At 35.9% G+C, this 14,594-nt stretch overlaps 1 protein-coding gene across 1 annotated transcript; it reads left to right on the top strand.

The window, feature by feature from the left end:
* Positions 1-1,374: 1,374 nt before the first annotated feature.
* Positions 1,375-11,464, top strand: LOC149540446 (F-box-like protein). Its single transcript, XM_089801550.1, has 5 exons — positions 1,375-1,508; positions 1,586-1,740; positions 2,329-2,523; positions 6,227-6,475; positions 10,954-11,464. Exons 2-5 carry the CDS (start codon positions 1,630-1,632, stop codon positions 11,227-11,229), a joined length of 831 nt encoding a protein of 276 aa, XP_089657676.1. The 5' UTR covers positions 1,375-1,508; positions 1,586-1,629; the 3' UTR covers positions 11,230-11,464.
* Positions 11,465-14,594: the final 3,130 nt, after the last annotated feature.

The raw sequence follows: 14,594 nt of genomic DNA, 5'->3' as shown, positions 1-14,594 counted from the left end.
TATTCAGGCTGTATATTGATAAGTTAGAAGAGTGGATAAACAAGACCAATGGTGAGGGGGTGCAGCTGGTCCACTTCGTGATAAGATTGCTCTTATATGCAGATGATCTCATAATTCTTGCTAGAACAGCTAAAGGTTTGAAAGAGCACTTGAAAGCACTAGAAATTTTTTGTCATGATGTAGGAATGCAAGTTAACACTAGCAAAACCAAAATTATGATCTTCTCACTAAAGAAGAATAGGGGCATACAAGACAAGTTTCTGTTTGAAAATAGCCCCCTTGAGATTGTGGAAGAGTACAAATACTTGGGCATCGATTTTCATAACAAACTCAACTGGGATACTTGCAGATCGAAAAGGATCCAAGGGGGCTGGAAGGCGTTATACTCTTTACAAAACAAGTGCAGGAACACAGAATTATGGGATTGGACGACCATGAAAACTCTGTTTGGTTTGTTGGTCACTCCGGTTATTCTATACGGATGTGAAGTGTGGGGCGGTAGTATGTCCAAACAGAAATGGCGGCAAGTAGAAAGAATTCAAAAACACTTCATCACATGCAATCTTAAAGTCAAGACCACAGTTTCGTATGAAATCCTTTTGGCGGAGGTGGGTTCCTTTCCATTAGAGGCCGTCGCATTGATCCGAATGCTAAGCTATTTAAAGAAAACCCAAGGTCTGGAAACACATCGTTGGCCCAAGTTGGTAATAGAGGAAAAACTTGTGAGGCGGAAAAGCACATGGATGAAACAAAATGACAAATGGATGCAAAAATGGGATATCAACATCCGAACTTGCTCGGATAACATTAAAGAAATAAAAAAGTTTGTCAATGAAAAATTTTGCAATATTCTGTGGACAAGACACATAGAGCGGGAAAAATCTTAGTACATTAAAGAATTTAATCCCACTTCTAGTCATGATGAAAAGGCCTATATAAGGGCACCTATTAATTGGAAAGCAAAAATGTTGATGACACAAATAAGAACTAGTTCACATCAGCTGCGATGTGAAACTGGTAGATGGCAAGTTCCAAAGGAAGAGTGGGCAGACAGAACATGTTTATTCTGCAATATGGGAACGGTTGAGACAGAGCAACACTTTGTCATGGAATGCCTGGCTTACAACGACATCAGATCTGATTATACAAAAATTCTGCAAAACAAAGATTTCAACTATTTATTCGAGGAAGATCAAGTGAAGAGAACAACGGATTTGATTATCAAAATTCAGAGAAAAAAGACAAGTTAACCAAAACTTTGCAACTGACTAGTTTGACTCCTGACTCGGGAGGGTGATTGCATGGGTCCCATAGACTACTTTAGTCTTATGGACGTCATTAAAATCCATCATATCATATCATCACACCTCCTTTTTAGTGCAACTGCTAGTATTCTGTGACAACCGGAAGCCTCGCACGGAACTACTTCCTAAAACTGGCGTGTACGTATTTTCGTCAAAATAATACGTATACCTGAAATTCTTGTGGTGCTTAATTTTTCCGCAGAGGTAGCACAAAATCTCCCTGGTTGATTGGTTTAAGTTACTCTGTGCGATGACGAAATCCTAATTTGGAGGTTGTGCAGAGGTCTCTGTAGTTCGTAACACGAAAACCATAACCCACGCTTCAATGGCAACGGAAAATGACGATGAAGGAAAAACCCATCCTACTCCAACATGGACCTTCGAAGACATGCATTTTCCAATTGATGTAGCTCTGCATATTGTATCTATGCTTAAGGTAACGTAACTATGTTCACTTCAAATTTTTACCAGAGTCTCTGCCATTTATTTTTGGGTGGATAAAATTAGTTTTTGCAATCGAAATTACAATTAGTTTTGTTTTTGGTTGGGTAAATTTGGTTTCTGCAACCCAATTTGAACTGGGTTTGGATAGCTATGGATGGGGGGCGGCTTAACTATCAATAAAATTAAGCTTCTAACCTGAAGGCCAACGCATGCTTCTAAATTGGCAAAACTTGCAGTGAATTGTAAGCTTTCCCTGTGCCAACTATTATCAAAGTTTCACACCAGCACCTTTTCCCTTTCTAAAACACTTATCTTTTTCCTTTCACAAACATGTTTTCTGTTGAATATACTGAGATTTCTTAATATCTATTCGGCGATTGGGTTGTTGTGCGTAGGGCACCGAAATTTATGGTAATTCTATTTGCATGGATCGTTTACAGTGTTCCAGGGTCTGTCTTCGGTTGTCTAAATCAATGTCAACGGGCCGTTTTGAAAACGAAATAGTACTTTTTGAAAACTCAATTTTGTGTTGCCGTGTGCAAAAACTTTTCCATTTATCTAATGATTGGATTCTCAGCAGGTTCCTGATCTTTGTGCATTAGGTTCTTCTTCTGTGTTTTGGAGGCAGTTATGTACATCTGACCTCGTATGGGGTTCACTGGCAAGAAATAGATGGCCTTTTCTGGACTTACACAGCAATAATGAAGAAAATAATCTAAAACTGTCTCAATATGCAGGAAGTCCTGGCAATTCGAAACTTGCAGTGCCCTCTCAGGTGTGCCACAAAGCTTATATTTTCCTTTTCCACTAATATACAATTCATATTTCATAGATATATTGAGGTAGGAAGCGGGAAGGATGCCCACTTATATCTTAATGTTTTAATTTTGTTATTTTATTGTAATTTTAGCTCTTATAGGGTGATATCAGAGCAAATGGTACTGAAGTATTTTGGCTCTTAAGGTTTAGCGGGAGCAATATGCATTGAAATAATAAGATAATTCACTTATTTGTGTTGAAGTTCTATGCTCAGAGAAATTTGCTACCAAACGTTTTGCTCATAAAGGGTTTTTAAGTCCCCAAAGGTTGTCTCTGAGTGTTTTATGGCCGTCTCTTCTTAAGCATAGTCACCACGAAACATGTGATAAAACTTATTTACAATGCTCAAATTGTTCTTTGTAAGATTTCATGATTAACACAATCATGTAAGCTGACCAGTAGTAGTGTCACAATGTGATCAAAGGAAGGAAACCGTGGTCTAACACCAGGAAGATGGTCATGCATGATCCTACAAGCCAAATATTAAGACACTATGGGATCAAAGGAAGGAAACCGTGGTCTAACACCAAGAAGATAGTCATGCATGATCCTACAAGCCAAATATTAAAACACGGTGCTTATCCTTCACTAAGCTGAACTCATGTTTGAAGTACAAAGGCAAATAATAATTTCCTTATACAAAAAAGAATTCCAAGTGTAAGAAATCCAATCATGAAGATCAACCAATTGGGGCTAAATCTTGAAAAATTATCAAATAGGTGTATTTCAATTTTTATTTCAAGAAATCTTCATGCTTAGAAATCTTAATCTCTAAATCAATTATGGCCCTGGGTTTGCCCCCATCACAAATAGGTGTGACCTAGCCCCAATACCAACCCCATGGCCTAGGAAGGAGCAGGAAGGGACTTGTTAATTGTAACATTGGAGCAAGAAAATGTATGCTCAAAGAGATGGAACCATCCAAGGGCATTTGGACGTAGATATTGGACCCCACTGGAGATCCATTCCATGCAGAAAACACACAAGCCCCATTTGATAACAAAGCATCACCCAAGTCCGTAGAAGAATATTTCAAAGGCCTAAAAACATGTGAGCAATCATTACACCATTGTGAACCATGCAGAGATGAGAGTAGCTATGCCCTAGCCTTTGTAGCTCTTGCAGAAAATTTCCTTGAAATTTTTCCATCAAAATCTTAAATAGCAACGTCAGCCTTATCAAACAAGCCAAATCAGTCAAATGCAGAGCATTGGGGTGGGATTTCTCACAAATTTGAGAAATGTAAAGTATTTACTATTTTCACAAATTTGAGGAATGTGAAGTTAAAATCTATAATTTTGCCAAAAATCTGCGCATAAATCAAGAATATCCAATTCGATTCGATGGGAATGTTTCTCAGAAAACAGAACTATGGTTAGTTGCAGAAGGGGAAATCTGCAGAGTATTGGTAGGCATCATAGAGTGGTTTTTTCATCAATTATAAACTTATATATAAATTTATAATTATGAGTTATACATCAAATTCTTTTCGCTTAGTTTATTTTTGATAAATCTATTTAATATATTTTTCACTTGTCATATTGATTTGGAAATAAGTTTAAGTTGTCATACTAAAGTACTATTGGCTTTACTGACAACTAATGGATTATAGAGTGTCATATTCAGTCTTTCTGATTGTAATTGATCAATTAAGCCTCATACAATGGTAACATTAAATAACCTGTAATCAAATAGAAAGGCTACATATTGTTGGGTATTTCAAGGGTTGTATAGGATTTTTTTGATCTGTCTCTCTTAGAAAATGAAGATGTTTCATAAAATGGCTGGCAAGGAGTTGATGATACATTGACTTCAGTTCCTTACGAAGTACATAAAGGTATGATTGTTCTTCTGAGTCATACCCATGTACAAAACAGGAATATGAATTTAAGCAACTAACAGAATGTTTGTCACAGAAAGATGAAGCATTTCACCATTTTCCTGTATTATGCCCAGAGATTTGTGAATTTTAGTCCTGAACTAGCTGCCGCCTGTGAAGTATGGAATGAAATCAAATTTGAATTTGATACGATTGTTCACTTGTAAACGAGTGAAAACCTTCCTGTGAAGTAAATGATAAAATCTGATTCAAACATCAGAGACACCAAGAGAGAATTATAATTGATGGTATTTGTCAATTCCAAGAGTAAAATATTGAAGAGTTTTATATAATTTAATAATTTATTGCATTATATTTATACATATAATGATGGATGACCACTAAGTCTTTCCTGTGGAGCGGATGATAGTCTTAATCAGATATCAAAGGCAATACAGGGTAGACGTATGATTACAATATTTCTTGCACCATACATGCCATGATTGATGAACACGGAAGACTTTCCTGTGGAGTAAATGATAGTGTGATTTAAATATGAGAGTTGCTACATGGTAAGAAATATTTTTGATGGAATTTCTCAGCCTCAAAAAACAAAATATGGTAAGTGATTGAAAATTAGGAGATGACGAGAGGTTGACCTATTGTTCAATGGTATTGGTCAGTCACAAAAGAAAATACATGGAAAGTCATACAAATATCGGAGATGTTGGCAAGCAGAAACACTATTTACGGGTGTTTGGCAGTTCCAAAAGCTAAATATGGAAAGTCAAGAAGTATTCTTAGGAGAGACTGTTGTGTGAGATGTTGACAAGTTTCTTTTTTAGCCCTATCTTACTTCTTCAAAGGTTACTATCAAAGTTTTATATTAGTGTACTGTTTGGCGAAATTTATAATGATAGCCATAACAAAATGTGTTCCGTTATAAGTTTTAATCATAGATCTCAGCAATGACACCATTTTAACATGTTTGTTGCTATGATAAACTCCATTTTTTTAATATTTAGTTTATTTGCATGACCTTTATAGTAGTAGTGGACCTGTTGTTGTAATGTGCAAAGTTATTTACATGTAAGTTCATGTGTAATTTTTGGTGGCAACCTTTTACTTTTTATGAAGTATGTAGTTTAGATCTAACTTTCCTTGTCAAATGACATAAATTGGAAATTTACCCACTTCAATGTTGATCTCTGGCAGCATATAACTTCCAAAAATTTCTATACCTAACTAATGTAAAAGAGATGGAATAGTCACACAAAAATTTCAAATCTGACGTTAAAATTTGATTAATAGCAGATGTCTAGTAACATTAAAATTCTCAACTTATGCAAACTTATAATTCCCATTATGCCATAGTGTAATTGTTAACCTAGAAAACAGTTATAAGAACCTGTCTATTATGTGAGGTTACTTATTGTTTTTTTGCAGAATGATCTTTGCAATTGTATTTAGTATTTGTTTAGCACTAAAATGTGAGTTTTTAGATGGTTGTTGCTTTTGTTTCTCTACAAGTTGCTTATGTCAGTTGTGGTAAGCTGGGTACTCATATTCCTTTTGCACGTATATAGACTTGGATCTTATTTTCTTGTTAGGCTTTATAAGAACTGACTGTTCTGTAGTTTGAGTGTCCTCTCAATAATTTAGTGATAGGAGAATAGCTCATGAGCATAAAATTATGTCTGGTGCAGCCATTAATAGCATATGTTTAAATTCTTCAGTGGATAATGTACTTTTATTTTCTTCACATGTTTGATCATATAGCTTTTTATTTTCATCTGGAATTTTTTAGCCAATCTTTTGGTGACACTTTCTATTTGTCCAGGGGTGGCGGGCATTTTACATCAAGTTGCATGCAGAGATGGCTGACAGAGCACACTCACTAGTTGAGCTAGTGAAACAAAGTGCCCGTTATGAGTCACTTGAAGTAGGAGATTACCAAAGAGCCATGGAACATTTGTGTAACACAAAGATGGGCTTTGAAGATGTGCAACTCTATCTTCTCACAGCCAAGCATAGTGTTCTTGTGAATCTCATTGGTGTGCACTACTGCTTGGCATGGTTAGGAATCCAGGTAAAGACTTGGTTTTTCTAGTCTACTTGTCCCTTAGCATGAACATTCTCATATGCAATATAGAAAGAGAGAGTGACATTTTGATAGAAATAAATGCATTGAAATGGATGTGAAATGTTTTTTTGCTTTCACTTATCATCATGACATGTCTGTGACTCAGCATTATTGCGTTTACCTTAGCATGTTAGGACATCATTTGTTTTCCCAGCCTGAATCTTAGAAGGGCTTGGTTTCTACTTGACTTTAGATCTGCAGCTCTTTCAATGCATATCTACCCTGGATTGCAAATTTTTTGATGAAAGCCATTCCAGTGTTTTATTGACAGTGCATGAATTTTAGTTATATTAAGTCCAGTGAAAGGTATGCACATGCTGATTGTTTCCTAGTAATTAAAGGTAGCACAATATTTGAACTCGTCAAGAGATTGTGACTTGAAAAGTAAATCTTTCTCCTCTGGAGTTCTCTCATTTTGGTTTTCTCTAGGTGAATTCCTTTTGTTCAGTCCATAACACCATGATCATGGGACTGTTTTTCTTATATTTTGTACAGGAAGCAATCTAATCAATCAATTGACATTATGTTTGAGTAGGATTCATGGTTTTGAGCTATGTACTAGGCTGTCCACGCTCATTATGGATGAGATTGGTATCAAATAAGTATTCTTGGGTTTTTGGTGGTTTGTTGTTTTGTGTTTGTTTTGCAAATTTATGCACATTATTAGAGTCTAGATCAGCTATGGAAGGTAGAATTATTTCCTTTTCAACAAGAGTTAGAGTGTAGGGATTGGATAAGGAAAGCAAGAAGCACAGGACATGATGATGCTGAACCTGTTGATACAAAAATAAAGGTTTCTCAAGCGAAGAGGATGTTGCAAGCATATTTCAAAAATCCAAAGCCATTGAAGACTCAGTGGGCCTATATTTTTGACTCACAACTCGGCAGATTTTTTAAACACTAAAAGGCATCTTTTAAAGTATTCCGCAACATACATTAATTAGTTATTAGTGAATTTACTATTTAGAAAACACATCCTGATCTCTTTCATTTATAGATAAAAATAGAGTTAAATTGATATTATAGATCAAAAATCTATCTTCAAGTTTCAATATAAACAAAAACTACTTGGCATAATTGTAATGTTCATAGTTTATAAAATCCTTTTACAACTAGAGTTTCTAAATGATTGCATGTTTCCTCCAACTAAATGGTAGAACCATGGTTGAAAATCTCGGTGTCGGCAAAATCTCAGCAGGCCCAAAAAATTTGAATATCTCGATCTCAGCAAAAAGAGGCAACAAATCGGCACTTTTATTGAACGTTAGAAAATATATGATTTCTTAGAACATACACTGCTTCAAAATTGCCATCATATATGAATAAAAGTTTTGAGTTAAATACATAGCAATTAGAATTTGGTAAATGAACATACTGTCATATATCAAAAAACAAGTGCAACATAAACATAGAAGTCCAACTTCAAAACCACAATCTCTGAAATTCTGAATACATTTTAAGTTAAAGTATCAGTATCAATGAAAACTAGAAACCATAAATTGTGTCTATGACTAAAGATCAAAACAGATTGTTCGCACTTGTGGGTGGTGCTGAAGAAGTTGCAATATCCTCAATAGGTGCCTCATTGATAGTGATAGGTGCCTTACAGATGCCTCTGATGGATGACCGTGTTGAGTTCCTCCTCACGCACTGCCACTTCCGCGTCCCAATCATCCACCTCCATCCCCATCTCCATCTCCATCTCATCTATCTGATCATTGGTCAACAAAGGATCAGGTTCCACATCATCGTCATCTTGAATATGGAACAATGTAAGACTAGTGCTTCATGTAAACTCTGCCCTTGCACCACCTTCTCATGCAATCGAAGGTTGTAATGCACATAAACAATTTCATTCAAGCGCTTTTGAGTCAACCTTTTGAACTTTTGAGTCTACCTTTTGAACTTTTTCGTATGGATGGACTCAAAAACACTCCAGTTGCACTCACAACCTAAGTACTACAAGGCTGTGATAGTATGTGGATGGCAAACTTTTGAAGATTTGGTTTTGTGGTACCATAACCTTTCCACCAGAAATCTGCAAAGATAAAAAATGGCATTTATAACTTAGTAAAGATTTCAAAACTTGAGTGATATAAATGGTATAATAAAATGAAGCACATTTTTTTGTATTACCTGGCTGCAAAGTGGTTTCTCCTACGTTTGCAATCAGGTGAAGAGAGCAATGGCCCCTCAACCCTCTTATAGCTATGCAACTTGTCAAATTTCAGGTCTCTAAGGTTCTCATTGTCAACTAATCTCTGAGTACATGTGTCCAAACCAACTTGAACCTTTGCATCTACTTTGAAAGGTGTTAGAGAAATAGAATTTGGGGTTCAAGCAGTAGGTAGCAGCATGAATATGTTGGTGGGGTTACCGGTTCCACCTATGATCGATATTGTGCCATATGGGTCCATATTTGGTCTCATTTGACCCATACAAGTGTTGAATGACCTCTTTGGGCCTATCCACGGTCTCATATATATACCCCATGGGGTTTTATCTACATTCACCATTTGTAGAACCCTCACCAATGGTTTTGAGAGGGTCCATATTTGGTCTCATTTGATCGAATGACCTCTTTGGGCCTATCCACAGTCTCATATATATACCCCATGGGGTTTTATCTACATTCACCATTTGTAGAACCCTCACCAATGGTTTTGACAGTGGGACGTAGAAAATTAAACAAAATCAATGAGTTGCAAAACCTAAAAATTAAGTAATAAATCATCAATTGATGTTTGAAAACTTACTTTGATAATCTCCTTCATGATCTTGACAAATCCAACATAAAAAACAACCTTCAAAACCTTCTTTTCTTTAGGCTTCTTAGCATAAGGACTCTCCGACCATTTCTCCTTCACAAACATTGGCTTCAGGTTGGAGAAGGTAGCTAATATGCTCTGCAAGGTGAGAAAATTAATAGCAAAGGAGATGACTCCCGATCGCACAAGATCCTTACCATTAGTGTGCTCTCTCATAAGCCTCAAGACTCATGTGGTTGTAAATATTCTTTGTGATATTCCTTCCATCTTTGACCACCTTCTTCACCCAACTTAGTTTCCATATGTAGTGAAATTGTAAGTCAAGACAATGGGCAGCACAAGGGCTCCAAAATAATGTTGGATGTCTAGCCATAAGAAGTTTGCCGACTACCACATATGCAACTGCATTATCAATCACAATTTGTATGACATTCCGTGCCCCCATATCTATCACCACCTCATCCAACATGTTGCATAAAGTCTGCATTTTTCACTTGATCAGAGGCATCAATTGATTTTAGAAATACCGTCCCTCTGAAGCAGCTAGAAAGTTGATGAGCATCCTATTTTTCCTATATGTCCACCCATCAGATATAATAGTGCAACCACTATGTTCTCAAATTCTTGTTTGCTCTTCCACAAGTCGATGAATGTCTTGGATCTCTTCCTGCAACAATGGCCCACTCACCTCATAACAACTTTAGCCCTTGAACCCCATACTAGACACAATCATTGCAGTGACCAATTAATCCCAGTATGCACTGCATAAAGTGTTGAAGGGAATATTGTTGTAGATACAAAATCTAGTAACTGCCGACTTTGACTTGTGATGCATATCTTTGTTCCATGCAGTGCCTTGCAATCCGGGTTGAGCACTAGGAGTGCTATGTGAAACTCTGAGGTCTACTAAATTCCTGCCCACATTTCCTAATCCTCATATACGTGGCCCAATGGAAGAAGAAGCCTCTGCACCTGTTTCTGAGCCTAGAGAACTGAAATCTTCCATTGGGGAAGTCATTACTGTTGCTATCCTCTTTTTCCCCTTCTTCTTTAGCTCGTGTTCTTCAAGGCTTGTTATAGCTGCCCTTGTAACCTCTTCGGACAGCTGTCACATGGTGTAGTACCATTGCCTAGAATATTTCCAAGGTGATATTTTTTAGCGGAGTTATGCCACCAGTCATCTCCTTAGGGCAATGATTACATATCACATGTCCTGTTTTTAATCCTGGTGTTCGATTTTTCGATATGTTGTCCCCCTTTTTGAAACCAATCATTTTGTACAGTTATGAGCATTGCAAGTCTGCAAATGCAAGGACAAAGAATTAAAAATGTTGAAAAAAATTAACATATAAATTGAATTCTTCCTCATAAAATACACAATCAGAATGTTGATAGGAATGCCTGCAATTTGATAGCTCAAACAAGATATGTGATCTTATGGTATTTTACATTTGGTTATTAACTAAACTTTATTTAAAATGGACAGGAAATTCTTCAGCCACCAAGACAAGGATTTTGAGAATTTTTTTTTTTGAAGTTGACCTTCTCAAAGATTAATATCTTATAACCTGTGCTTTCAGAACTTTCAGCTTTCTCATATTAGCAATCAAAAGGTAATGGATTATTAACCGTTTTAACTTTTGAATGTCCTGACAGAATAAATATGTGAAAGAAGCTCTTGCTAAGAACCGAATTGCTGACAAACACATTTGCTTGAGATGGTGGAGTCTTGGACAATGGGTGAATGGTTTCCGAAGGGGTGATGAAATGCATGTATGCATAGCACCATTGACCAAACTGCTAGAGCCCAAACAGGAGCAATTTCTGTATGTTATTCAACGTGGTGCAATTCATGAGGTTTTGCGTGTTCAGATCTCAGCCGATTTTAGATCTAGTGCTTGGATTGCCAGGGATATGCATTCTCAACGATGATTAATGTATATAAACATTTATTGAAGTAGCAAGTCCCTAAACTACGTGAATATAAGTGTAAGAGTACCCATATTCAGAGACATTGCCAACACCAGCACTATTTATAGTGTGAATTTAGATTTTTATAGGATACATTTAGATAATGGGTATTTCCAAAACCATATTCTGTCACTATGTAAAAAGTCTGGTTTTGTCTGACAATATTAATTTATAATGCCAGGCATATTGCAGCCAACCAGTGTACAATGTTTGGAAGTTATTAGGGGGCTCTGTATTTTATGTTCTCCTTGTAATATTTATTTCAACATTTATTGTTAGCTTAGTACATTTGATTGTGACACAAACAAATTCAGAATAATATAAATCTCTTAAAGGTGGTAGATTCTATATACTCTGTTTAATTTGGAACGAAATGGAACGGTGGTAGATTCTATATGCTCAATTTTATTAATTTGGAACGAAATGGAATGAAAAAATATAAAATTTTTGCTTTGCAAAAAAATGGACACTGGAAGCTTCCATTTATCACTCGAGAAAAGAAAATGGTGGCTTATTTGATGTATTAATTATGAGGAAAATATCCAATTAATAGTCTACTTTGTAAAGTGATTATATCGCTAGCCCCAGGCATTTCCCTTGCCCGTTGACTCTCTTGAGCAGTTACAATTTGTAATTTTCTTTCCCAAACGGTCAACTGGTTGGTTCTAGTGTTTGCCACTTAGTAGGTGAACCATGACCCCTCACAGAATTTTTCCTCCAACAATTCAAGCATAAATCAGAACTGTTGTATGGCAAGAAATCATATAAATATGCAGGGGCTACAAAGATTTATAAATATCAGTACGAAGACCATTCACATAAAAAGGAATTGGATGCCATCTCAGAATAAAACTCTGTTGAAGATTCTCAGTGGATAAATTGAAGGAAGAATTTTGGTTATTGTAAGCAAAAGATTAATTATATGCAAATTTACGGATGCTGTTATGATATCAGAAATTCTTGACGATATGGGTCTAGGATAATTGGAATATCTCAGGTGATATGACAACAATAATGATGCCAAAGAGAATTTCAAGAAGAGTTGTTGTTCATGAGAAATATGGTTTATTGATGAGAAACTGCTTTGCAGGTTAAGTCTGCCTTAATTCCAAGTGATGTACCAACAGGAAACCTCTTTGCAGAAAATTGGGAATGCAATTGCAGAATACCTAGCAGACTATAATTCACACGAAATCCAGGTTAACAACTATGCATAGATTCATGTCAACTTGGTTATGCCTTTACTAGCTACATAGCAATCCTAAAAATTGGAGGAACTGAGTGGGAGTGACCGCTTTATTATAAAACATCTTTTTTAGATGCCAGGTTTGCGATAAGTGCAGTTTATTTAAGTAGGATTTACTCTCTTAGAAGAGCTCCAAGACTGACATACCTAAACACCAAGTCCCGGAGCAACAAAGAGAGGCAGTGCTAAGGTCAATACAACAGAAAATATGTGAAAGAACCATGGGCATATACAAGGAAAAGAAATGAGATAGCATGAGAAAATCCTTAGCAGCCCTTGCAGAAATGAAGGATGTCAAGTCAGCTCCAAACGAGGCTACATATGCATTAACTAATTCTTGGAAGAGAATCCTACAAAAAGTACTTTAAACACAAAGATAAATCATAAAAGCTAATCTATCAAATTCACTTACAAAGAAGATGTAGGACAATAACAGAAAGGTGTCCCTTAAGGATCTAACATATCCAATTCACTTTCAAGCTAGATTCTTTTAGACCAAACAAAAAGAACGGGAAAACTTAGTCTACCACCATGTCTGAGATGGATATAATCACAACAATCTGTAGCCAATGAAAATTGTGTAGACAAAATGGGGGAAATCTTCGAAGAAGACCATCAAGACACAAACTAAAATTGACAAACTCGTTGAAAACAATTTAGTTTTAGACACACAAGCTTTTTAACTAAAAGCTGCTCCTAAGGCCCCTTCTAAGTTTACCAAAGTCCTTGTGCTGAAGATTTTGGTCGACCATATGAGGTATAGGCATGCATAATAAACAATTAATGTTCAAAGACAAATTTCAAGTTAACAACATTCATCTAAATTTCCTGCAAGGAAAACCAAGTTACGATATTGCCCCATATTATTTAGTTTTTATGAGGGAACAAGGGAGCATGTAGAAACGGAAACCATGTACATCTATACATACATGCATGTAGAATCATTCACATGGATAGATGATTAGGACTTACATGGATGTGGTTGTGGTAAAAGAAAGTGAAGAGCTAATCATTCGATGATGTTATTACTCGATTTCACATAGTTGTTTACAAGACATCTCCAACTCCTTTTCTATCTAGAGTCGAGGTAGAGGTTGACTATGCTACACCATTAGTTGATAGTACCTTCTATCAACAACTTGGTGGTGTCTCATCTATTTGACTTATAAAAGGACCAAAATTTCATATGAATAGTCATGGTGTTGAGATTCATGAAAGAGCCTCATAAGCTGCAGTGGAAATTGGTTAAGAGAATCCTTCACTACCTTCAGTATACTGTTGTATTTGGGATTCACTATAGTTATGAGATAGAACATGACTTGGTTGGATACAAAGATATTGTATTTGGGATTCACTATAGTTCTGAGATAGAACATGACTTGGTTGGATACAAAGATTTTAATTAGGCCAGTAATACTCAAAATCACAAGTCTCCTTCAATTATAGTATTTGGGTAGGTTATGGTCCTATCTATTGGTCTAGCAATAAGAAAAAAAAATTTTTTTTTATCATCCACAAAGGTAGAGTGCATGTCATTTGATAGTGATGGCACTCAAACTTTTTGGCTTCATGAAATTTCATTGGGTTTGGCATTCCATTAAGGCAACCCATAATCATCTATTGTGAGAACTCAAGTACCATCTAGATGTCCGAGATTGTGATCTAGCACCAGTGAATTAAACACAAAGAGATTCATATGTATAAGATTCAAGAGCTTATTTTTTGCAAAATTTGTTACAAGATTCAAGAATTGGTAGATTAACAAATTTCCAAATGATTGATTGATTAACAGAGGAACAAATGTGTTCCTTATAAAGAATTACAAAGACGTTGTTTCTAAAAAAAATAACGAACGTAGACTGAAGACAAATTTAGAAACAAATTTGAAGACAGGATAGGAAACATTCCTATCTGGACTGAAGACAAAAGAGACAAGATAGGAAACATTCCTATCTAGATTGAAAGATGGACTACAAACAAGTAGTTGACCATTATAGAAAGTATTTAACTAAGGAGATAATATCATAATAAAGATATTATCTTAATACCCTCCCTTAATGGTTAACATACGAATGTCGGA

This window comes from Cupressus sempervirens, chromosome 9, assembly GCF_028749045.1.
Source record: "Cupressus sempervirens isolate cs-2001-9-10 chromosome 9, ASM2874904v1, whole genome shotgun sequence".
Lineage (NCBI taxonomy): Eukaryota > Viridiplantae > Streptophyta > Pinopsida > Cupressales > Cupressaceae > Cupressus > Cupressus sempervirens.
Note: the sequence above shows the minus strand (reverse complement) of the source record. Positions and strands in the feature narration are given on the sequence as shown.

Excerpts from the sequence above, each read along its gene's own strand:
- LOC149540446 (XM_089801550.1), top strand. The coding sequence starts at position 1,630 with ATGGCAACGGAAAATGACGATGAAGGAAAAACCCATCCTACTCCAACA. Across the intron at positions 1,741-2,328 it reads ATATTGTATCTATGCTTAAG|GTTCCTGATCTTTGTGCATT; the intron begins GTAACGTAACTA and ends GATTCTCAGCAG. Across the intron at positions 2,524-6,226 it reads AACTTGCAGTGCCCTCTCAG|GGGTGGCGGGCATTTTACAT; the intron begins GTGTGCCACAAA and ends CTATTTGTCCAG.